Source organism: Aphelocoma coerulescens, chromosome 3, assembly GCF_041296385.1.
Source record: "Aphelocoma coerulescens isolate FSJ_1873_10779 chromosome 3, UR_Acoe_1.0, whole genome shotgun sequence".
Classification (NCBI taxonomy): domain Eukaryota; kingdom Metazoa; phylum Chordata; class Aves; order Passeriformes; family Corvidae; genus Aphelocoma; species Aphelocoma coerulescens.
This window is the reverse complement of record NC_091016.1, coordinates 77,880,128-77,906,045: the sequence shown is the minus strand read 5'-3', so window position 1 is coordinate 77,906,045 and position 25,918 is coordinate 77,880,128. Positions and strand designations below refer to the sequence as shown.

The window sequence follows — 25,918 nt, the reverse complement described above, 5'->3', positions numbered from 1 at the left end:
ACAGAATCCTGACCTCTAGGTGCTTAAAACAGAGGTACTAAGACAATGTTAAAATCTCTCCAAAACTCATTCTGTATCTCAGACTACAGGGTGATCTCACCTAACATTACTTGTCTCATCTAATTTTGCATATCACTAGGATTTCTCTGTTCCTCATAGACCATTGGTTTCGCAGCTGCTGCTGCTGCAAGGCTATGGAAGCCTAACCCAGCTACCACCAGCCCAGCCCTGTGGGAGCTTTGCTCTATACATGAACTGAGCTGTCTGCTCCTCAGCAGGATGAGGATCAAGATCTTAATAAGCTTTTGTCTGATCTCATCCCTACAGTCATCTTTTGTATTAACTTTACATAGAGATATGGGGTCTGTACATAGAGGTCTGCTTTACCTGGATGTTTTTTACAGCTTTTCCGGGAGCTACACCTCCAATATAGAGTGGTTCAGTGACTTGCCAAGTATTTGCATTCCCATCAAAAGATTCTTCTAGTACTCGGAGACCATCAATTATCAAGCGACCAATATTTTTGCCTCTAATAAATATCACCTAGGAAGGGAAGATAAAAATGTGGAAGATTACTTTCATCTGTTAAGGGATCACTGCTGTGCAGTGGAAGAAGATGAGATATTTGAGAAGTGTGTGAGTGATACTCTACAAGCCTGTTTTGTTAACTGCCAGTGTTCTTTGCTGGACAATACTCTTTTTTCATATTCATGTGAAAGCTAGATTGTAAAACTGCTGCTTTTCTTGCATTTTAGTGTGTAAGACAGAGGTAATCAAGGTGTCATAAGGTCTACTGAGATCTACCCATCTTATATCTGCATACATGATTCATTGCTACCTATCACTGTTAGCATTTTTACAGTCTTCATTAGTTTTATGGTATGGATTCAGCCAACCTGCTTTAAACGCTTACATGCCCAAGTCAGTAGTTTAGTAACTGTAGGCTTCCTCTGTAGTTAATGAGGAGAGAGAGATACCTACAGAGGGAAATTCACCTTGACTCCTAAAATTGTCTTTTTATTTTCATAGACTACTGAGGTAGCCTAAGACAGCTGTACCTCTTTCTTAGGCACTTCAAAGACATTAGCTGAACAAAATTATTCTAGTCCTTCCTTTCCTAGCTCTCTTAACTCTTAACTGCTTTACTGTTCTGCTTGTTTCCTTCATTTCTGTTCAGCTGTTAGTGTTGGGAAGTGCTGAATTTTTATAACTGACTCACTTTCCCGTCCCTAGTTAATGACTTGATAAAATGCTGCATGGAAGATTTAAAAATGGAAGTTTCTCAACATATAGGTATGTTTATGAATACATGAATGAAAACTCCCTGAGCTGTCACGTGAGCAGTGTCTTTACTGCAGCCTTGGTAGCATGTGCCATCATAATGATTGCTTTCTTTTACTTACGTTGTGCCACAGACCATCATTGTATTTCTCTTGGCTCTTAATCCTTATCTTCTGATGACCAGCATTAAACATAAAAATGAGTCGGCCATGAGCAACGAAAAGGGCCATGAAGTTGGTCTCTTTTTGATCCGAAACGTAGAAAATCATTCCATGAGATGAGTGAGTTTTCAGACTGATAGAGAAGTGAGCTCTGGCACATAAAACCACAATATTAACATTAAAGCAGATACATTTGATTTAAATCAAACATCAGTCAGAGGAAGACTGAGATTTTCCTTTCATCCAAAGAAATATTAATCTTCTCTATGGAAGTGGTGTTTCTGAGAAATATTCTATGATGGTTTTTTGAGCAGAAGTCAAAGCTGGAGAAGAAGCTGCCTGGCAAGGAACTTGTTTTCAAAAATTAAAATCTCTGGAGTGAATAAATTCAATGCAGACCACCAAAATCTGACACTATATACACTATATTTCCTTTCATGTTAAACAGCAATGTTGGGGGAATTTTTAAGTGTGATGGCATGGAGGTCTGGTGTTTATGTTATTCCAGACTTGGTCTAGGCTTCCCCTTCCCTGTAGTTCCTTGTGAAGTCCAAGACAACATGGGAAGTTATACCATTGTTGGTTCGACGTTGCCACAGTGAAAATTTCTTGAGTGATTGCTACTATTACTTATGGTCTAAAACATGGCAAAGCTGTATTGGTGTAGGACAGCGCCAGAACTGATTCCTCCTTCTTCTGATGTCAGGTGACTAGCCTAGTTTCCATTCTTCATATTGTCTCAAGGATCTATACATTCCCAATTGCATGTGTGTATACATTCCACAGACACTCAGTCCCTTGCCAATATCAGTTGTTTTAAAACACCACAACTCACTGCTTTTTTAAAATGAACACTGCAATAACAAAGCTTTAGTAACAGTTGGAAAATAAATATTGTGTTGTAGGAATGAAGGTGGGATGAAGATATTTGAGTTTGGGTTTTCTTCATATGGGTACCGTCAGGACTGCCCTAAGTAAAACACTATTCAATTAAAATGAACATAATGATTTTTTAATTTAAATCAGGAAAGAACACTCTTTTCTGAGTTAGTAGTCTCGTATGCTTCCAGGAGGTGCTGTCTTGTTGAATTTATAGTCTTTAATGGAAAGTATTAAACTAAAATTCTTGTTGGATTTTGAATATTGCATGACATATTCTGTGGGAGTCTGAAAATTAAATGTTGACAGTATGTGGACTCATTATTACTTACATTTCCATTATGGCTTGAATTGGACAAGGTTTTCATAGTTTTACATCCTACTGCACTGCGAAGATTCCCAACCAATACACTACTGACATGATCCACTCATCATGTTACTGCTTCCCTTCTGCTCTAATGCCTTTGCTTCTCGGGTAAAGAGACTGATTATTGTGCACTGCCTGTGTAGAACTAACATCCTCAAAAGCTTCATATAAGTAGGCAAGAACACACATTTTGTTAATATGCAATGCAGATGAAGACTCCACAAGATGGATGTAACTGGAAACACATTCTATGTATTGCTCTTATTCAACTGAAGCACCTTTTAATATAACCTAACAATGTGTTCTGCACAGAGTGTAGCCTAAGATATAAAGGAAAAAGCCAGGGGAACAGCAGAAATGTGTCCCTTTAAAAAAAATTTGAAATACATCTTTCTCCTCCCCAGTATATTTCATTTTTATCTCTAAAGTCACTTTACCTTTGACTGAAATCCTTTGGTACGTGATCAAATTCTTGCCGGCTGTTTGCTGTTCCTCCAAATTGGTAGGCATGTTCAGTTGCTTTGGGATTCATGGGCAAGTGGCACTGAGGGTCTCTTTGCAAATTCACTTGATACAGTTTTTTGAGGCTAGATGAAGGCTGTGAAATCTTGTCTTTATCTCTTCCCACCTTCATAGAAAAAGAGGTATTAACCAGAATTTTTAGCTAATATTGGACATAATAAAATAATAGTATCATTTATATATGAACTACTAATATATTATCTCCCTACGTAAATACCAGGATTGTTTCCAAGTCAAATTTTCCTTGAATAGATCTACTATAAATGCTGATTTAGGATGGAACAAGGGATAAACAAAATACTTGTGTAGCTAACATAATTACAATTCTTTTTTTTTTTTTTTTCCTAATTAAATATTTTTCTTTCTGCTTTTGGCGATATCAGCTATACTATAGGCATAAGAGGATATGCTTGGACTAGAAATTCTGCATGCTGGAGGAATGTTTTTTCCCCCATTTATATTAATGTGTGCTAATTGTACCCAGTGGAGAGCCACACAGAAGTAGCTGAGATCAGAAGCAAGCTTATTGCCTTTAGAAGACAGAAGAAATCAAAAAGGCTTGTTTCTGAAGTACTTTTTTTTAAGAAGCCAGGTATTTTATTTTAGCATTCTAGCAAGGAGAATGATGCAACTGTAGGCCAGATAGATTGTGTCAGGGCAATCATTTGCAGTGGTGGAATATGTAAAGGAACAGGATCCTTTCCTTCATATCTGTGACATTGTCTTTATGCATTTTAGATCCATAATTTGGAGAATTTTGGAAAACTCCAGAGTGATACTGGAGCAATTTTTATCAGACCTTTTTATTACGGTTTCCTTTGGCTTTTGATGAGTTTTTTCCTTTCTTGTGGAGAAGAGCAACTGGAGGAGATTCAACAGGGCATCCATACAAAGATGCCTGAACTTTCTCAGAGTACTTCTGGAAATCTTCCACTTCAACCTCTTGATCCAACCTGTGTTTCAAAGAGGAGATGACAAGAAGAGCTTTTTTTTTCCCAAGTGTTGGAATTATCTTAATAAAAATCTCAGAATTGTACATTTATGGATAAAATTGTATTTGAATGTGCTATTTTTCATTCTTGGATCAGGGATAAAAGTACAGATTGATCAGTCAATGTATGGGTAACGAGGACAGCCTATACTACCTCTGCTGTTGTATAAATGCTGGCATAAACAGAGAGTGTCAACCTGCAGCATCAAATTCACCTTTAAAATCCATATAAGAACATTTCATAGAGCAATTAAGATCAACACATTCTGACCATTTTCTCATGCCCAAACTCCTAACTTCCTCGGCTTCTGTGAGATGCCTTAATACCATTTTGTTTCAAAGGCCGATCTGAAAGCTACATAATATAAATGCAAATTACAGCTATGCAAATTATTCATTGCACCAGCAGCATTAGCAGGTGCAGTACTGAAAGCTTATTTCATCAAGTTATTCCCACCTTAACAATATCTTAACCTAGCAGATCTGTGCCAACAGATTCAATGGCAAATAAGGTAAGAATCTTATTCACACATGCTGTCTAGCCTCACAAAATGAGACAGGAATTTTTATTGTGTCAATAAATCACTTCTCATGAGCTACTATTCAAGTTGTCAGGCAGGGGCAGTGACTGCTTGTTAATGTGTTTGGGAAGATGTTACTCACCTAGTGAAGTAGGCGTTGCTTATGCAGCCAGTGAAGTTGGCTTGCTGCGTTCCGAGGGGAGAGCCACCAAAATAAAACTTCTTGATGCTGTCTGGGCTTTTCCCTGCTCTGTCCTTTGCTGGGTTCTTCTTGCTCTGTTTCTTGTCATCGACAGTCAGCTCATACCTACAAAGGAAAAGCATCCATTTTGGAGACTTGCTTTGGAAACATCAGTGCCAGTGATCACACCGGCAGCACATTACACACACCCAAGATGCTCCACTCAGAGCATGCATCACTGAGTGGTAGTGCTCAAAGGCACGAGAGGACCTTTTTGCTTTCAGCTGTGCAACAAGTAGCAGTACAATAAACAATTGGCAAAATTGTGTACTTTGGCCCACGGATTTAATATTACCCTGCAGTTAATTGTGAAGTCCAAAATTGTACAGTGAAGAAAGATAAACTAAGGGATTGCTGATGAAGGGATGGAGCCACCATATGGGTAAAATAAGATCCAAGCACATGCTAATCTTTCTTGTTTATGCCCCTATCCCTTTTTCCTTTTCTTTCATCACAGTGCATTGGTGTTTGAGCTTATACAATACTTTTTTACCTAATCTGATTTTGCAACCCATTAATTGTTGCAGAAGTCATGAATGATTCTCTGGCTTTAATAAGAAACTGAATATACTAAAGCATCAGACACTGGTTTTGTTTGGCAAACTCAGGGAAACATGACAATCCCCGAGATTATTCCAAGGCACCTTTTCACACCTTCAGCTTTTCAAACTGTGATTCTTGGATGTCAGAAGTCATAGGTACAAACCTTCATTTCCATTAGAAAAGTAAGAATGATCTGGTTATATCTCATAGGCAAGATTCTTAAAGAAGGTTGCTTTGATTACATGACCTTCTAAAAAATATTTAAACATATAAACAATAGTTAAACATACCAATAAACCAAAGCTTTCAAGTTTTTCAAGGAGCACAGAGAGAGACTTATTCCCTACTGCTGTATTTAGTCTTACATTTGTGGCTGCCAGTGCTAAAAATATTTTTAACATGTTCCACTGTGTATATCCCAAATGAATGCTTTATGTGAAGATGCCTCAATTACTTTAGGGTCAACTGGGAATTGTTTTAACAAATTAGAAGAATCAATCCTCTTAAAAAATGAACTAATGTTGGCCTTAAATGTTATTAAACTGCATTCTTACCTGAGGACAAAGAAGGACTAAGCTTTCAGAAAAACTATTATTTTCGTTTTATTAACAGTTCCCATCATCTTGTGCTCAGGCCAAGCTGGCCAGTTTTCAATCACATTTAAAAATCAGTCACATAAAAAATGCCCCACTCAAGTGTCACTTTGAAAGTGAGTGGTAAACGATAATGTGCTTTACAAGAAATATTTCTATTCTAAAGGTAGGGAATAAAAGATGCTGGACAGCTTTACCTTTCTGGGGTGACAGAAGTAATGATGAAATGGGTTTTTCCATCATTGTAATTTCGGTCTGGTGACTGAATTTTGGTTCCACTTGCATTTAAAACCACAGCACCTCTCTCCATAGAGATGGATAATACATCTGACTGAAATACAGAAAAAAGCATCTTCATAAGCAAGTATTACACAGAAAATTTAACAGTTCTGTGCATCTTTCCATTGTATTTATTTTCCTTCTGGCTGTTTTCCACGTTTGTGCTTAGCTTGCAAAAAGATATACTCCGAGAAGCAGAACGAGAGATGGTATCATTAGAATTTATATTCTTGCTACTTTTTAAGCCTGAATTCTGGGAATTCTGCTGCTGATTCTATCTCATGTATCTGTCACATGAGCTCCTTCCATGTAGCACAAATGTATGATGTTTACATTTCATTTGTATTTCTGGTACCCTGGTAGTGTATTGAGCAGCTGTTAAGACCAAGACGTTTTTTTCTTTTTCTAATTCCCTCTGATCAGACCCTTTCAATCACTCAAAATTATCTCCGAGATAAGATGTGCTATCTGGGTCAGGAATATGGGATCACTGTGCCACTAGCAGGAATACTCTCAGTTCCATTAGAGCAAGCACTGCCACTGTGCACAGGTAGGAATCATTCTGTCTCATTCTGCCAAGTGCTAAATAGCTCAACTTCCGTTTGTTAAGTAGGGCACTTGGCACCTCATAGGATTAGAGCTTTTGAGTCAAAACCTGAAGTGGTGTGTGTGTGTGAGGCCTCATTTATGCAAACGATGTGGAGAACTGACACGGTTACTGATTTCAATTTAAGGTAATACTCCAGGCTGCAACATGTGAGAGTTTAGAAGTGGTTATCGGTGTCACACAGCCTTCTCTGCTGCACTGCTGATGATTCTCTGCAAGCATAGCAGAACAGACATTTGGGGGTGGTTACAAATGTTCTGTCATCTGAGCTCATGCTTGCTGCAGATGTCAGTCTGAGCCTGCAGGATCTTGGGATCGCGTTGTCTCACACAACATTTTGTTAGTGCAAGTCCATATTTCTGCCCGTGTCACACTTCTGAGGGGGGTATTGAGAGCAGCCTGGCTTCCCATAGCTGTAAGGAGCTATTCTCAAGAGCAGCTTTTCCCGGTCACACGTGGAGGTCTGAATGCCATCTGGGAATATAGGCAGCTTTCTGACTGATTTCTGTGAGCTCAGCAATGCTCGAAATACCATGCCACCATTTCTAACAAACTTTGCTTCTAGGTGATTGTCTGGATGGCAAATGTCAGGTCCTTAATATTATTTGTACTTTGGTAGCACCTGCAGGTCCAAATAGGGATTGCAGTGCTGCTGAGTACAGGAAGACGCTCTGTGCATTTCTGCCCTAGAGGACTTCAGCGAGCCCAAATGGATGCAGGTTAATTCTAGGCATATGATCCAGTTCTCTTCTCAGCATCAAAATAACGTATAAGCATTGCTGGTTTTCATCTATAGATCAAATGCAAACTGTAAAAATGAGGTCACCAGTGAATGCTTCTGTATTGCAGACTGCTTTCTCTATCATAAAACCATAAAGTGAAAAATCGTGTTATTCTCCTAGTATTCTCCTGGGGAAAAATGTGAAGGTAAAATAAAACAAACTGTAAAAAAATAGATACTTACTCCTTCAGAATAGTAAAACAACAGCCCGCTGGGCTGCAATGTCCGGAAATTAAAGCCTCCTTCAAATTCAGTAAAGAGGGACACTTTTTGGCTTGATGCAATGAAGCTCTCTCCATTGAAATATGCATTGCGGGACATCTATGTATTAAATAAAACAAAATTACAAGTGAACCTCAGAAAACATTCCAATAATACAAAGAATGAGGCTATTTTTTTTTTCCTTACAATTGCAGCCAGTTTGGTTCTAAAAAACCTTCGATTTTTCCTTCATATCTTAACCTAATTTATGTAGTCTTTCCCTCACATCATGGAAAAAACTTGAGAAAGTGTAGCAATTTTAGACTAAGTCAAATTATTTTCAGCTTCCTGGGATCTTGGCCTCATCCTAAGTCTGCTGATGTTAGTGAGCACGAAAAGTAGAAGCAGAGGGGCTCACACCCCCATCTGAGCTGTGTGGCACTGAGTCACGGTTCCAACACATGATATATTACTTTGTGTGCTGTGCTGGGTACTGAGATAGAGGGAGGGTGTTGGACATGGTGGTCTCTAACCCTTTGAGTCTCAGGAGCAAAACTTGGTCCAAAGTAGGACAAATTGCAGATAGCTTCCTTGTTGACACAGGGTAAGATTGTAGTGATGAGTTCTACAAGTGATCCTTCTCCTTTCACAGGTTTGCAGCATGGCTTTTCATAGACATGTCCATGGGATGAAGACCCCAAACACAGTGTGTATTTGCCAGCCTTGCATTGTAATGGAAAATTGATGAATGATGGAAGGGGCCAGAAGCTAAAGGGCAATTTTCTCAGAGCTAATGCTGGTGCAGTTGGTGTTGGTGTGTGTGTCACAGAGGAAGAGCTGATCTGGCTTAAGGGGAGAACTCATTTGATGGGTGACTATTTTGCTGTCTTTTCCATTTCACACATCTATACTAGGGTGTATGTAAGGATGATTCTCCTTGTATCTTTAAGAAAAACCAAATTATGTTGGAGTATTTCCATTCAGAATACAGCACATGATTTATTTCAGATCCAGCTTTCACACTGCAATTTCACATATAAGAAGAATTTTCAGTGAAACACCTTGTACTATAGTTCAGAGTGAAAATTGGGTATTATGTCAGCAGACTTAAGAGACACACACAACCCTGCACCTCTGCCAGTGAGGGAGTGCATGGTCATTTCCTTGGTGGAAGACTGTCTTTCCGTTGTTTGGAGTAAAACTCAAGCTCCCAGCTATATCCATTGTCAAAATTTGCTCTTTTGTCACAAATGGTGTTATGCTTACCAGTGAATCCTCTGGGCACCCGTAGCTGATTCCCAGGGTTCCTGGTTCTTCCAACAAGTTGAAATCCTTCTTTTGGAACTGGAAGCCCTTCATGCAGCCTTTAAAGCCGATACTTCCTGCCAGATGTGAGCTAATGCTGCTGGATGACAATGCCAAACAAGCTGCAGTTAGATAGCACTTGCCTTTCTGAACGGGTTTTTGTTGCCAAGGTGTTCTAAAAGAGCTGGAAGAACTTCAGTAATTTGCCTCACTAGTGTCCAATTCTTGCATCTTTATGTAAAACAACTAGTGAGCCACATTCTATGTTTCGAAAAGTCAAGATGCTCCAGTTGTAGTAAATTATGTATTTATAACTACTTACAGTGAAAATAAATGTAATTTTATCTCTTTTTTTTTTAGCTTTGAAGAGAAGTTCTGATTTGGGTTTCCTGTCTTGCTTTTACTAGCAAGTTCCATTCTTGGCTTTGCAAACAAATGGATCTCTATTTCTTAATAAAAATACTAACAGAGGTCAGGAAAGTAAGAGTAAATTCTACTTGCTGATGTGTGGGTTTACATAATTTTAAATGAGAGGAGTGGGTAGGTTTCCAGGATCCTTTTTATGTCAGATTTGAGGTAGACAGCAGAGCAGTGTATCCCAACTGCTCCTACTCATTAGTCTCAGTTTTTCAGCTCCACATCTTACCAAGATACCACAGCATTACAGCACAAGGTGAATATAATTGAATGTATCCTCACAATTCTCAAGGTTCATGAAGGAGTATTTTGCCTAAAATCACAGAAAGTGTGTGACAGGGGCAAGGAAATTACATGGGAGCTGCTGGGTACCAGTCCAGGAGATAACCAAGGAACAAGTACACTGAAGGAGTGAATGTGAAATCCAGAGTTCTGACCTGGCTACATGGAAACAGTCTTTGTTCCTTAAGCAAGATGTACTTTAGCAGTGGGACTCTCTTCACCTCACGTGACGAATGCTGTTGGCATCTGCTACCTGCACTAGTTGTCTTTGTAAGGCAGACATTGGAAACATGGCAGATCAATCAAGATCTGGAAACACCCATATTGTTGCATTGGCAAAAACAGACCATCAGGTGAAGTAGTGCAGGTGTACAGGTACATGTCTGAAATAAGGTGAGAGAAGGAGTGCTGTAGGGGCTTAATTTGCTCCTCAGTGAAATCAGCAGGAAGGCAAAATCAACAGGAAGGCTCCTGCCATCCCTACTGGGATTTGGACCAAAGTGTGTATTATCAGTCAACCAGTATAATCTCTACTCTGCTTGACCATGAAGCTGGCTGGATGTGACAAATATGCCTTTCTGTTAAATGCCACAACCTTTTCTAGCAACAGGCTATAGAAGAAAGGCTTTCTCCTAAAGAAAGGCTTCTGAGTTCATTTCTTAACTCAGATAAGAGTTAAGTTGCCAGTGCTCCTATTTACCCTTAGCTTTCTGCTTTATGCAGTGACTGAGGTGGGAGACAAATAACGTATAGTGGTATTTCCAGATTCATTTAGAGAAAAAAGGCAATTGACAGAGAAAAGTACATTTGAAGTGAATGAAAATATGCTGCTTTAGAAGAATATTAGACTAAGACTAGAGCTTGTTTCCCCACACTGCTGCTTCTGCCTGCAAAGTCCATTAAATGTGAGTCTGTCTGCAAAGAGCAAGCATAGATATCAGTAGTAGATAGTAGTAGTAGAGAGTAGTACATCATCAGTAGGATAATAATTCTCCTGATAAAAATGGAACGATGCCACAACATTTGGCCCACACGTTTTTGCCGTCTACTCTTGTCAAGAGAATGAAAGCTGAGTAAAATACCAGAGACAAAGTTGCAGCTCTGCTTAAATAATTTCTGTATATATTTTTCAACATTATAATTGATAATATTTTTACAATGCCTATGGTATTTTTTTTCTGATACAGCTTGTTAATTGAGATGTTGTTTTTCCTGCTTTGACAGTACCTTCCAGGTGTTTTTCAGAATAACTACGATCTGCTCGGAAAACTGCAGGCATAATTCATGTGATTCATCTTTTATCCTACATTTGTGAACAAGTCTCATCTGCCATTGAGCTGCTGCTCAATTGCCTAGATTTCTAGGTCCTTCTGGGCTTTTTCAGTGTTCTTTAGGCTTGGTTAATGAAAGTAATTTTCACCATCCTCCTGTACTTTCTTTCTATATCATTAATGTATTTAATACTAACCCTGAAAGAGATCCTTTGAGCATGTGCTGCAGATTTTTTATACTGTGAAAATTGAAAAGTTACTACTGTGTCCTATTTTCTCTTTCCCAGCTGCTTTCTAATCCACTTCAGCCTTTTCTCTCTCCACTCCACTAGCTTTCTTAATAGCCCCTTATGACAGACCTTTGTAAAGAACTATTTGAAAGGACAGATAAATTATACACTCTGTTTCTCCCTTGCCCACCACTTTGCTTGCATGTTCAAATAATTACATGGGATTGAAAGGCATCGTTTTTCTTTACATGAAGTTTGTCCCTATCTTAAAAGCTTAAAGATTAAGTATTTTGTATCTCAGCTATTATTTATCAATTCAACATTTTCTTCTGACAACAAAATACAGAATAAAATTTCAGCAGATTTACCACTAAGTCCTAGAAACTATTGTGCAATATTTGCTTTTTTTTTGGCTTTTTTTTTTAACATGGAGGGTATTCCTGTTAGCAGTTGTGACACTTGAAACAGCAGCTGGAGCCTTTCTGAAAATTCTGGCTGTGCTGTCTGACCCTGGGAATGAATACTGCCTATCAGAAGAGCACACCCTTCTTCAAGCAGCCAGTCTGCTCTCAGAGCATGACCCTGGGGTCCGGCAGATTCCTATGGCAGGAAATGAGAGTTACACAGTCTACTGAGTTTAAACTTGGTTTCTGTCAAATGGTACAATGGGAAAATGAGACTTTTTCTTCCCACACCTACACAGAGTTAGCTGACTTGGATCCAAAGAGACCTTGAGGTGAATCAGAACTGAAATGCTTAGTGGGAAAATGACAGTTTTTAGATTTGAAAATGCAGTTGGTAGAGGGTCCCGGTCACTTTTTGCAGAGCAAGGAGCAATAGCAATTTTATACGTTAACATGTTCTTTGAAAATGCCTTTTTGTTTTAAGAACACAACTGTTTCTGTTACCCTTACTAAAACTGGGGCCAGTTTCAGTAGAATTTAACTGTGCTGGGTCAAGCCTAATCTTCAATACTTAAGAGCTCTGAAAGACACTTGGAAGAGTGTCTGAAGGGTTGTTTTATACAAGGTTGATGCCAAAGAAATTGTTTTATTGTTATCCCTTAAGGACAGGCCATACAGCTTAACTTACATACGGTGATTAATTGAAAACACGGATTGAATTGCATTTGTAAACCAACCTAGAGTGCAAGATCTCAGTAGGTGCTCCTCCAATGTAAATATCTGTGAATGGCATTGCTGTTCTTTCATTGTCCACACTTTTAATATGTCTTCTGTCTACTACCAAGATCATCTTCTTCGAATTGTGATATATAATAGAAATCTGAAAAGAAAAGCATGTGCTTAAAAATGTTATCTTTTGTAAGCTGCTATGGTGATCTTGCAAAATTCATTGCATCTTTATATACTTTTGTTTGAAAATTTTCCCCCCATTTATCAGAGAAGTTTGTAAATTGGGAGAGGCTGACAGTGATTACCAGTAAGAAGCTTGTTTCAATGTCACTATTTCTCTGATGACTGAATCTTCAGGATATTTCAATTATGAATAAAGCAAATGAAAGTAGTCATGTCACATTCTACACTGTGGCAAACAGATAAGCTTCATAAACTTCAGAATGCTTTCTTGATTTATCCAAGAAGTTAGGGCATACTTCTTAAAAAACTTATTTCATTGTCAAACCATAAAAAGCTTAATTGTTTGCTGCTTAAACAGGAACAGAACTATGGCTGTAGTTTTGGTCATGAATCAGACTTTGAATTTACATCAGGTAAAAGGCAGGAGAAGCAACTCACTAAGGGAATTTGCTACTGTCACAGTTACACTGGCTTAAGGCAAATTCCCTGAAACCAAATACAAGTAGATATTTTATCTGCCAAATTCCATAAAATACTGTGCATATATAGAAGGTTGCTACCAAATCAACTCTCTTTTCAAATGAAATGGGAAATGCCATAATTCTTGTAATACAATGTATAACAACTAAGGTGGTCAAACTAACATAATGACATTCTTGAGGGAAGTTTTATATTTGAAATAGTGAGTTGCCCTTGATATAATTTAATTTTGAATTAATAAAACTTTTTCTCTCATGTGAATGGTCCTGTCCTTGGTGAGTAATACACACAATCTGTCTACAAGCACTGATTTATGAGGAGGCAGGGAGAGCCTTCCCTTTTCCTCTGCTTGGTACTGGTGGGACCTGCATGCACTCTACCCTTCTGCCTGTTCTACCACATCACCACCTGCACCCTCATTGTTTTGCTTCTTTCATGGGTGTTAGAGAAATTATTGCTGCTTTGGAGCTTCTGGGATAGTTGGTCAAATGGCTGTGATAGTAACCACATCTGTACCTCATGAAATTTAGCATCATTAATCTGAGCCTTCTTCATGGAGTCCTCAAGAAGCACGGGGCCGTTGCTGAAACCGAAGTCATAGCGGAGGTATAAGAAACCATTGTGCATCTCTAGGCTGAAGAACATGCTCTGTGTAAAGCAAAACAGCAGTCAGAAAAGTGGCAGCAATTTCAAAAAATTAATAAAAAGCGTTACAAGACTGACATTGGGAAAAACATGCTGGGAAATAAGTTTTTATTTGCAAAATTATAACACAGTTCCTATATTTTAATATTTATAATATATGTGTATATATACACATGCACACATAATTGTCTTATAAGTGGCACTTTCTGGAAGACTTGGTGAACTGTTTCCCTGTAGAAATAGTATTTGGTAGCGCAGTGATGCCACTATTCCTTACCAGCAGGGTATTCTTGATGCAAACACATCTGTTCACTGTTCAAATAATACCACATGCCCTAAATGAAAGATATTATACTGGTAAAAGCAATGTTGGGCTAAAATGGCCATATCTGCATTAGCAGCTTCTATCACGATGTCTGTAATCACTCAGGATTTTGTCTTTGCACAGCCCTGATCAGCACTGATGTATTTACTGAAAGGTGAGCAATAGCTAGAGTGTATTTACTATGTATTTGGTTTCTAGAATTCCTGTCTGTTCCTACTTTATGATTCAGTTTCTGTTCTGTGGCTAGGTGACCTGAACTTTATAAGTAGGAGCTGTACTTTAGAAAATCTTTAAGGAGTGCTTGAAATGAAGATCTGCACCCTAGAATTAGTCTTGTTCCAAAACTGAACATAAAGAAACAGAAAGAACAGTTTACAGCAAACATGCATCTGGGTTAATGCTTTCAATGCTAATGTTGGTCTTCTCTCCCAGTGCTCGTGCCTAATGGAAACATGGGTACAATAATTCTCAAAACACTGCTGCAGGCCAAGAACTGCTGCCTTTGACATAAATGAGCCCACCTTCAGGATTCACTACTTAAAGATGTAAGAGTAGGTTTTAATCTAGCACTTTTAAATGAAACTGCAGCTTGGGTTTGTTCTGAACAGCTTAAACTTGAAAATGTAACAAGGATTACATTCAGAATATTTATGAGCTGTCTTTGCAGAATTGAATAATGTACCAGCTTATACAGACTTTTTGAAAGTGCTTGTGATCAGTCATGGTCTCCCACAGCTGATATCCAACTTGATTGCAGTTTCCACTGACAAACACAAAGTGCATACATCTCCAAGAAACCTCTAGGTGCTTTTGCTTGGAAGAAAAATAAGTGCTCTGCAATAAAGGCTCTTAAACTTTTAACAGCAGCTGCTTAGTCAAAACCTCCTAAGAACGAAGGTTAGTGGTAGCGTGCTATGCTGCAGAGCAAATTGCTTCCCACAACCCTCCTCTGGAAGTTACTCTAAAGGCAAACACTAGAGAGTAGCTCTTCTAAGAGTGGATTTTTTTTTCTCCTAAATGCTTAAAGCAGTGTTACATGTAGGTGTCTAGACAAATGCCTGTCTGTGGACTGCATCTGCACAGAAAAATGTTTTCTGTGGCTTTACTAGGTTGTAATCCACACAGGACTTGGGAGATTGATGTGGAAATGCCCAAAGACCAAAAAAAACCACAAAACCAGTGTTTTTCTTTGGAGGCTATTTTCACGTCTTCAAACTCTCACAGAGATTGCATCACTCTCACACTTCAGAAAAGCTCCTGACATTTGGAACAAGCCTTTTTATTTGGACTGCTTTCTGTTTTCAGTAACTTAAATATTTAACTCTAGTACACCCTGAGGCACAGTTATAAAGTGGCAGCTACCAAAAAGTGGCTGCTTTTTGGGAGTTGCTTCACAGAAATTTCCTATAGCTTTGATTGTGCATTCACATTTAGATAAATGTCCAACAGCTGGGGTTAACTGGAGTCTGTCTTGAAGTATCATCACAAGGATATGACCAGTTTGAAGTCCTGACTGTCTCTGGATAAAAGCAGAGTCCAACTCAGGGCTTCAACTTCCTGAGGCTTTTGCAGAGCAAGTTCCTGTTCCCTCCTAATGTATACATGCACCAGACAAACACAAAGCATTTCCTCTTTCTGGAAGCTCAATGTGAGACATAAGCATTTTGGATTTTCCAAGATATTCTAAGTACTGGGGAACTTGTGGTGCTAATGGATAAAGGATACCAGCAGAACTTGGTACTCACCCCATTAATCATCAGCAGGATCAATCCGTTGTCTGTAGGTGTTCGAACTTCAATGTCAAATCGAGTCACCTGGCTGAATTTTCCCCTTCTCTCAATGTTTCTGGCCAAGGCATAGCCAGAGCCATCAAAGAAATAGCTCACAGCCCGGCTCTGAGTGAAAGCCAACTTATCTCTATGGAAAAGCAAGCAAGGAAGGATTAGTTGGCACGTACCCATTTTAATTTAGGGGAACTTAAAGGCCTTTACGTATTTTATTGAAATAATTGTTCTGAACTTCTGCTTCTTCCTGGTGATGGTGAGACTGCTGACTTTCTTTCAATTTTTTTCTGGGAATTTTTTTCCTGAAAAGTAGTGTGTAGCTATGAAGGTGCATCTAACTCCTCCATCATTACATCATGATTTTATCCTGTGCTATGTATAGAGGTACAGGAAAATTCTTTGCCCATCCTTGTAAAGTGACAGGCCCACAACACTTCCTTGTTATAAGGATACACAGGTATTTCTATTAATAGCTTGCCCAGTTTGTGCAGAAATCCACAAGATTTTTATATATATATATATATATAAATTAAACTTTTCGATGCAATTAGGAGCTAAAAGCGACCAAGTTCCTTCTGGGACAACTCAATACCACCTTCACATTTTAAATCTAAAGCAGGAATGAGCCATCAGGGCTGGCACTTGTAACGAACAGGAGCGGCAGAGCGAGGATGGGCCTGTCCCCTACCTGGCACAAGGTGGCGATGTGGTGGTGTCGATGTTATAGACGTGCTTGAAGTTGTACAGGCTGATCACATCATCGTTCAGGGTAGCCAGTTCCAGGCAGCCGATGAAGCCAGGGAGGTTTAGGCTAGGAGGGAGCTGTGCAGAGGACAAGGAAGGGTAAAAGGAGAAAGGTGCCACTCTTTAGTTGGGTATTCTGAGAGCATTTGTGCCTGGGATCAGTTTTGTGCCTGTGCAATTCTTATTTTCAAAAAAATTGGTTGCAGCTACTGTGAATAGTCTTCTAAGTCCTTACCATGATATGGCCTTTGGGCTGTAAGTGAATAGGGAGCACATCATTTTGTCTCACAGTGAGAAAATCAGGCCAGGTGAGGCAGCTGCAAACAAAAACTTCTTTTGTAGTTTTGACTACATGAGGGAGCATGCTTGGAAATGGGGAAAAAGACTAAGATTTGACTAATAACAGAGCTTACTGAATGCATATCTCTCAGCAGATATTTAATATCTAATGTATAGATATCCTTCATGGCCAGAAAAATGACTTCATACCATAATTAAAGAGAGAGAAATGAGAGAGCTCTTTAAACCCAGGAGACTGGGATTCAAAATTTGTGCCAGTGGGTAATCCTCAGTAGGTATTATTTTGAACAGTTAGCAGGATGTAGAAACTTCTTCTTTTAACAAAGGTCACTGCAAAAGGAATTTAAATAGCCACACTGGTGAGGGGAAAAATACAAAAGAATAAAGCTGGCAGACCCAGAACATTCTTTTTAAATTAAAATATTCTGCCCTGTGGAACAGGTGTGATAATCATAATAACACCTCTTGTACTTCAGAGTTTGATCACTATGAGTAGCTTTTCTTCATCTTCTCATTATTTCCATTTTCTTATGATACAGTAGTAATGGTAATACAGCAATGCAGAATATAAGTAGCTGTAAAAGAAAATTGCATTCTTATCTGCAGCACAGATATATTTGGTAAATGATCATGTTTTCTTTTTTTCCTTTGTTTCTTCTACTATTCTTTTAAATTATGTTAAGCATGAGAATTCTAGTGAATAAATGGTGCATTTCATATTTGCAAAGAATGTAACAGAAGCAAAAAGCTTTTAACAAATCAGACTCCACATTAATAAATGTGAAGGTGTCCTTTTCTAAGGGGGAAGGGGTGCATATACTTATCAAATAATACCATGAATTCTTTCTTCCTATTTCCCTTCCCATTTTCCTTCACTCTCCTATTTTATTTTTCCTCTGCTGTACTCTGGAACAAACCTGGAGGGTTCATTTGCTGGATGACTTTTCATGTGTGTGTGTGTGTATGCAACTGTTATTCAGTCTTCAGCCCTATTCCGAGGCAGTTTGCACCCAGGGCTCAGTAATCTAAAATTCAGACCGTGGCTAAATCTAGTAGTCATAAAAATACAAAGCTCAGGAATGCATAAGTGTATTGAGTTACTCTTTGTTTTTATGTTTTTGGGAGAGCTTCTTGTGCATCAGTATTTGGATCTTTTTAGCACCTGCTACAGTTAGCTTAAAGAATTTAGCATTCTCCAAAGTCTTTTTAGGTATGTTTTTATTCAGCCATGCAATTTTCACAGCCAAGATCATTGATACTGATTTTTAAATCCCAAAAGAGGAACTGATATGTTCACGGAAGCAGGTAAGTGAGGTGCTAATTCATGCTGACTGTTAGGATCTAGACTGAAGCAACTGTCTCACACAGGTCTTCATATTTTACACAGACAACTTTTCATGCTGTTACAAGGCTGGATTCCAATCAGTGATAATTTAAATTCAAACAAATGACTATGTTGCTAGTTTCCCACAAGATCCTAAAATTAACAATACGTTACTATTCGTTTTTGTGATGGTTGTAAAAGAGAAATTCTAAGTACCAAGAACTCATTAACACTGAAAAATACTGGCAGCCTGCAAGTTTTGTTTAGTTGGACTAATCGACCTTTGTTTATGCATGCTACTTAACTAGCAAGCCTTCCTTTTCTTACTTTTCATGAAACTTGAAACCTGATCATCTTACTGTATGACAAAATATGATAGGGAAAACTTCTTTGCCATGGCTAAAAGATGGAGTCCTAAGATGATAAATGACTAAATAAGGACTTTATCTACCATTTCTGTGATTAAATGGAAGCCCAGCAAGATTAGTTTGCACTATTTAGTTTTGAGTAGAGAATATTTATCTGACCAACCTTGAAGTCTGGAGGCACTCCACCAACATAGAAAACAGCATTTGCAGGTTCCAAATTAAGAAGGGAGCCAGGACCAAGGACCTCACCCTTTTTGATGAATTTTTCTTCAGCTGTGCTGCTAAGACTGGGCACAGTTAAAAACATTTTGCCGTGTCTTCCAATCCTGCAGAAGAGAATTGTAAAAGAAGAGAATTTAATGTTGGCAAGATGTACAAAAGAACAAGCAAGCCTCCAACTCCAGAAGGGTTTTTTTTTCTTTTATAAAAGACTAGTAATCAGGAGGGAAAAAGGGGAGGGACCACAGACACTATCCCTTCCTCCTTGTGGCCCCTTGGGTCTCGGCTCTTCAAAAGCAGAGAGAATTTCCATTTATTTCAGCAGGAGTAGAACCAGGCACTGAAAATTCCTGATGGGCAATTCCGACACAGCCTTTTCTGCTTGATTTTTCCTATTAACTGATTTTGGGGAAATACATGTTATCACTTTACCTCTCAATTTTGATGATGCTGAAGTAGGAAGGCCAGGTGCTGACTGGCTTGGCATCCAGCGGTATCTCCACGTCTTGGCCCCCCAGATTATAAATGTACACAAGGTTGTCATTTTTAATAGCAAGACCAATATAATGTTTTGCCTAAAACACAAATGGAAAGGGACATTAGAGATACAACATTGAAAGAGATTTAGTGCAGAACATTAGTAAAGTGTGAGCTTTGATAAACTGAATGACACCTTTAAATATTACTAAAAGCTATTTAAATAGAAGCAAAAACTTAATTCTCTAACTGGTTGCTTTCACCACATAAAACTGTACAGAAAAAAAGTCTCTGATATTTTACTTTATATCCATTTTAACTGAGGTAAATTCAAGGTCATGAGATCTCTGCTGACCATGAATTAGTCATGTTCAATGGGAAGCTGTTCATCACTGTTTAGTGTGCAGTGCCATATGCAGGAAATAGTCTAAAGCCTGGGTATTATGCTGCAATTAAATATTCTGCCAGGAGGGATTTAATTTGATTCATATTCAGTAGACATTCTTTTTAGAAAAGCTTAAAAATGAAAGCCTGCCTCTTTACCTTCCCAAGTAATAGACTGCCAGGATGATACCTGGCTTGTGAGTTGTGATTTTTTTCTTTTCAGAACCACAGTTTAAAGAATAGTTATTTCAAAGTAGTGATCAACAGAGTGTACAACAGCAGCACAAACCACAGATAAAGAAGCCTGCTTATCTTGTGGGCCTGTGACCTCAGAGATTTGGAATTGACACTGTCAGCAGCATAAACTGATTAAAGCATATCTTACAGAAGCCAGGCAGGTGACATTAACTGCTTCAGAGTACCTTGGTCTGGCAGAGGAGATAGCAAGTGTGGCTTGCAGCAGTGACAATCAAAGCAATACACTCGAGGCACTCCAATTTGCTTTTTAGAGAGAGTACCTCATTGTTTGGGGTGACAAGTCTCAAGGACAGGGGTCTCAGGAACCCTTGCTCTTTGCTTGTTACAAAATCAATGATGGCCCTATAGTAGACACCTCTAATTTTGAAACATGAAGAAACAGTGAGAGGAAAACCTGAGGGCAAATAAATTTCAAACCTATTTCAGTTTTTTTTTAATAGATGCATAAAAATAAACTGGGTTGTTCTCTTACATTTTTGTTTCCAAGGTACAAAATGAATCTGTTGGGTGATGCTGCCAGTTGTGGGTTGTCTTTGTGAAGCTTTATGTACAAGCTCATGGAAGTGAAAGATTTCAGTTCTTCCACGTTGATCTTTGGATTGACTTCAACAGCTGATTGGCCTTCAAACATCATGGAAACTTGGACCTGCAGTTGCAAATGTACAAGATGTGACACATTTTTGTTGCCTGGAGTCATTACTTAAGGTAAGTGTGTAACAATACTGAGCCAGCAGCCTTGCTTACTGCAAGAGTGGAGTTGGCACCTATTGGCATGTAAAATTGTATGTTTGTAACAATCTTTTCTGGAAGATACTGTAAAGAATATGGAAGCAATTAATTTTAAAATTAATTAAAGGTCCTAATTAAGTCTGCTTAAGCATATTCATAAAGTAAATTGCATTTCAGAGGGAGATAGATGTGTGCTTAGTTGAATCAGGGCTACATCATTATATACGGCACATAATGAAATTCTTACACAGCTATAAAACTTCTGCCCATAATTTATTTCTTTGCTTTGGAAGTAGTATGACCATTTTCTCTTCATGAGTAATCCTGTTATATCACTGAATCTACAGTGATATTTATGAGATGTTAATAAAATTGTAAAACTGTTCATTTTAGTTCAAAATGCTTTCGACATAACTGATGCAATGTTTTCAAGCTTAAACACAGTGTACCTGAATCACAAAATACATTTTAAAGGACAGTCAAGCTCTACAAACAAATGGATTTTTCCTTTTCTAAGTTATATTCCAGCACTGTGAACATACAATAATGTACTTAATTTTTTATTTCTCTGAATGAATTCAAATATACTGTTTTAAATTTTGACCTTGTTTTTTTTTGTCATAGAAAAAACACTCATTATTTATGTATGGTAATGAAAGTGTTTTTTTTCTCTATTAAATATGTGTAAGCCAAAGATTCTCTTACCCTGCAGAAAATTAATTTGAAAGAAAAAAAAAAGAAAAAGAAATGCTGTCATCTCAGAAAAGCTTACATTAAATTGCTGTAATTAATTTGCCTACAAATTGTAGGTAATTAGCTTTTGTTGTTCTGGCCATCTTATACATTTTGCCCAAATCTTTATTATCAAGTTGCTGCTGCAGTAACAGTAGTCTACCATTAATACTATGGTAACATTGACTGCTTGCAAATAATAACTGTAAAGGTTTCAATGACCTCCATGCTGCTTTGTTCATCCAGTTTTGGAGAGGTGACAATGTCCAGGTTTGGGCTTCTAGCATAGCCCAAGAAAATGGAGGTTATAGTAAGATTTGATCATTAGCGCTAGTAACCAAAAGTCCCATCCAAAAGTTTTACCTTGCTTGCTACACTCCTGGTTTGAGCAATTAACTCTCTGATCCGCTGAATGCTGGAAGAAATATTGTTTGCTGGTGCCTTCTGTTCTACTCTGCGCAGTTTGTCCAGGAGTTGAGGGAAAACTTCTGTCAGTTTCTTCACTGCAGTTAGAAAAGAAGAGACAGCTTTTATTTTCCTCCTTGAAACACTGGTTTTGCACCAGGAAAATCCCACCCTATCCTCTTAGGTTAACTCACCTGTCCCCTTCTGCTTTCCAAACAAGTCGTAACTACGATGTGTGAGAGGCAGTGAATTCAGAAATGGTAGTGATTTCTAAGAATCTAGTATTGCTAAAGTTTTTGGAAATAAGTTTGCACAAAGGAGACTGTTTTCTTAGGACTCATAGGTAATACTCTGGTGTGTTATCTTTGTAATATTTTCCTCAAGGAGCTCTGCAAACATTAATAGTTTTAACCTTTTAATCTTCCTTCAAGACAAATAAATGTTAAGCCTAATTTTACAGATATGGCAACTGAAGCAGAAGGATTGTTTGTTCAGCATCTCACTGGATATCTGTGCCTGACCTGGAACTGCATCTAAGAGTTATGGTTCATGAGCTCTTCAAATTCACTGTAGGGGAGATGTATAGGTTATTTTCCTCAGCTTTCAGCTGTGAGTGTCTCTCAGAGGTCATCACCCAGATAGCAGCAGTGGCTGCAGAGGAGATGTGTTTGCTTGTGGCTCACAGTCCACTCTCACGTCAGAAACACTGCCACTTTCATGCTGTGGTAACAGGCCCGTAGTGTACAACAGTAGGTGGCCGATGATGATGATGATGATGATGATGATGATGATGATGATGATGATGATGATGACGATACGTGTATACCTAAACTGTGCTTAGTACCTGCCCCAGCCCTTGTGGTTGGTAACCTCGTCAGCTTTCCTGCCTGCATCTGCCAGGGGTCATGAATTAGAGTCCTGGACCTTTGGTCTTTTGCTGCTGTGCCTTCTGGTGGTACATGTGCAAGTGTCATTGTTAGCAAAGGGAAATGCAGGGGCTCTGTTGTGTTCAATGTGAGAGAAGTCCTTTCCCAGAAAGATAAGCAGAAAAATTATCAAGAAAGAAAAATAACTACCCTTAATTATAATCCAATTTCATCACATCAGATTCCAACGACATGTTGCCCTTTGAAGGATGTTTGCACAACATATCATTTTTCATCTTTAATTAAATGTAGGTACAAGTAGATGAGTATAATGAAATGCGATTTTAGCTGCAAGCTACATGCATATAAGAAAGATCCAGCATTCACAGTTAATTTTTAATGACATGGATTCACTATAAAGGTTAAGACCAGATTTGTAGAGTTTGCAGTTATACTTTAGGGGTTGTCAACATACATCCACCTGCTTTTGTGTTCTTCCCCTCATATTTTTACCTTTGTCTGAGAATCTTAGAATGGCTTGTGTTGGAAGGGACCTTAAAGATCACCGTAGTTCCAACCCCCCTGCTGTGGGCAGGGACACCTTCCACTGGACCACATTGCTGAGAGCCCCCCACCCAACCTGGCCTTGAACATTCCCGGATGAAGACTGCAGAGAGGCAGGTAAAGGGGCTAATCTTCAGATATAGGAGCCTGTGTAGAAAGCAGGGAGGGAGGAGCAATCACTTTTCTGTGCTTCCAGTCTCTGTTGAATAAAGACTGAAGCAGCTCTCAGCCTCATTCATATCAGCCCAGAGTATGAGAAGACTGCATGGAGTCCTACAAGTGTGCTTGTTTTTGGATAGAGTGAAAGATCTGTGCTTGCCAGTCCTGTCCTGTCTCTGCTTGGCTGTTTTCATTTGTGTTTTACTTTCCAAGTTCAGTCTAGGAGTGGTCCATATAGAATTAAAATAAACTCTCCAATTAGTCCTGAAAGGCCTTATGTGCTGGGAGTTAGTAATCAGCTGTTCTGTATAAAGCTTACTGTACATAAAAATATCATTAATTTAGTGACTTGTCAAAGAATTATAGTAAATTTTGGGTAAAATGGTGTTTCCAGAATGCATTAAAATTTCTACTTAAAAAACCGCAACAAACCCCTGTCAACTTATAGGAAGTTTTCTTTGCCTTTTTCCATTTTTTAACACAAAAATACTGCAAGCTCAGAAAACTATTTAGTAAATTTCAACCACTTTAAAAAAAATAATCTGCAACTGAATTGGAATTGTGTTTGATTTGATATCTTAAAACCTGCGTTTTCTGTTTGAAACTTGATTTATTAAACTTGAAATGCTACTATAACATGAAAACACAAAAATAACATCTATAACTACCAGAACTATTGTGAAATCTCATTATAAATCTCTTTTCCTTGTCCTTTATATGGCATTCTTCAACACAGAAGAACATTGATTTTGATTTTAGTCTTTGGGATGAAGGTGAGAATGGAAAGGAAAGCTATTCCTATCCAGTGATAAAATATAAAAAAGAAGGGAAACTCTAAGGAGGAAATACCTTGACTATAACCTTCCAGACACTTTCCCCTTCCGTGTTTTCCTTCCCAAACTGTCACCCTCTCTGCTGAGGCCCACCAGTTCCCTGCACAATGGCAACATGGGCTGTTCTCAGACAAACTGCACAGCCAAGACATGCTCTCATCCTTCCAAACACCAAGTGCAAGCTTTATTCAAGGGCAGTGCAGACATGCCAGCCTAGAGGCTTCAGCTGCTCTGGTAGTGTTATTGGCATGAAGATCAGGTGTTTTGGTGTTCCAGGCACTTGTCTCAACATTTGTTGTGACTTTCCTTTGGACTTTGGTGGACATTCTTCCTGTCAGATCAACCTCTCCTGGCAGAATACACAGCTGATGTGGGAACACTCCACCGTGCCTGGCATGTTTACATCTGTCTTCCTGGGCTGTGAATCACAGTCACATCTGTCTGGAGCACTACCTGTGCCAGCCTCCTGTGTAGCACTGATCTCTCTTCTCAGCTATTTCCACTTCATCTTCCTGGCAAAAAAACCCTCATCATAACTTAAAACAAACGAATCAAATGCCTTCAGAAAAAAATGCCACAGAAAAGCTTCCTCCACAAATGTAGTAGGGCACACTTTGCTGTAGGTTGCACATTAGCATCTCTCCAACAGTTAGTTTGTGGTCAGCAGCCCCGCCAGACATTCGGATATGAACACAGTATTTTGAAGGTGACTCCCTACCTGCAAACCCCCTGTCACAGAGAAGACATTTTTTCCAGGCACATCTCACAGGAGCTCTTCTTGTTCCTTTTTGGGAGCAATACCAAGGGAGACCTGGGCCATTTTAACTCTATTCACTCTTACAGAGCACCTCAAATGCTGCTGGAAATATTTCTTCCTGTACAACAGCTAGTATGAGCAGATTTCTTTGAATCCTGAATGTCTGCTGGCATTTTGAGCATGAAGAGCCGAGTGCAGTCTGTGTTGCTGCTCCATCTACTAAGCTGACACTGGTAAATGTTAAATGTAAATCAAGTGTAAAGGTGAATTAAAACAAGAACCTTCATGTGTAAGCTATAGCACACTGTTTCTCTTGGATGTTTTTCATCATACCATTCACTCCTGGGAGGTCAATCATATCCACATTTACATTATTTTACATGGAAATTAGAGCCCATAGCCCAAATTGTGCTCTGTGGTGATCAAAAACATTTTACAGCAATGCAATGCAATACAAGTGCTGTTGTATTAACTACACTCTTATGGAGCTCTGTGCAGTGACTAACAGTGAGCTTACCATTCCCAGAGGGAGAGATTCACTGTTCCCTTTTGATGAAAAGCTCAGAAAAATCTGAGTTTCCTCCAGTCCTGGACCCAGAAATTGAGATGTTGAATAGCACAGAATTTCTTCTTGTGAAGGGAACCACTTCTATTCTAGTTCTTGGGAGTACACACTTAACCAAAAATACTAGAGTAAGTGTCTTATTGATAATGGAATTCTGAAGATAACATGACTCTTGGGATTCCCAGCTGAGAGGGAAGACTGTGACTTTGGAA

The 25,918-nt window shown here is 38.7% G+C and overlaps 1 protein-coding gene across 2 annotated transcripts in view; it reads right to left on the bottom strand.

The window, feature by feature from the left end:
• LAMA4 (laminin subunit alpha 4) overlaps positions 1–25,918 on the bottom strand; it is a 100,086-nt gene that overhangs the window by 9,781 nt on the left and 64,387 nt on the right. Inside the window, exons 18-33 of one of the 2 annotated variants that reach the window (XM_069010956.1) lie at positions 21,921–22,060; positions 20,569–20,742; positions 19,410–19,552; positions 18,922–19,084; positions 16,711–16,844; positions 15,984–16,155; positions 13,785–13,916; positions 12,614–12,756; positions 9,234–9,372; positions 7,950–8,087; positions 6,297–6,430; positions 4,865–5,029; positions 4,010–4,163; positions 3,126–3,316; positions 1,404–1,593; positions 388–543 (exon numbers count right to left, since the gene is read on the bottom strand). In XM_069010956.1, coding sequence (XP_068867057.1) covers positions 388–543; positions 1,404–1,593; positions 3,126–3,316; positions 4,010–4,163; positions 4,865–5,029; positions 6,297–6,430; positions 7,950–8,087; positions 9,234–9,372; positions 12,614–12,756; positions 13,785–13,916; positions 15,984–16,155; positions 16,711–16,844; positions 18,922–19,084; positions 19,410–19,552; positions 20,569–20,742; positions 21,921–22,060 — 2,468 coding nt within the window. The remainder of the gene's footprint in view (positions 1–387; positions 544–1,403; positions 1,594–3,125; positions 3,317–4,009; positions 4,164–4,864; positions 5,030–6,296; positions 6,431–7,949; positions 8,088–9,233; positions 9,373–12,613; positions 12,757–13,784; positions 13,917–15,983; positions 16,156–16,710; positions 16,845–18,921; positions 19,085–19,409; positions 19,553–20,568; positions 20,743–21,920; positions 22,061–25,918) is intronic. The other variant, XM_069010957.1, reaches the window with a different exon arrangement.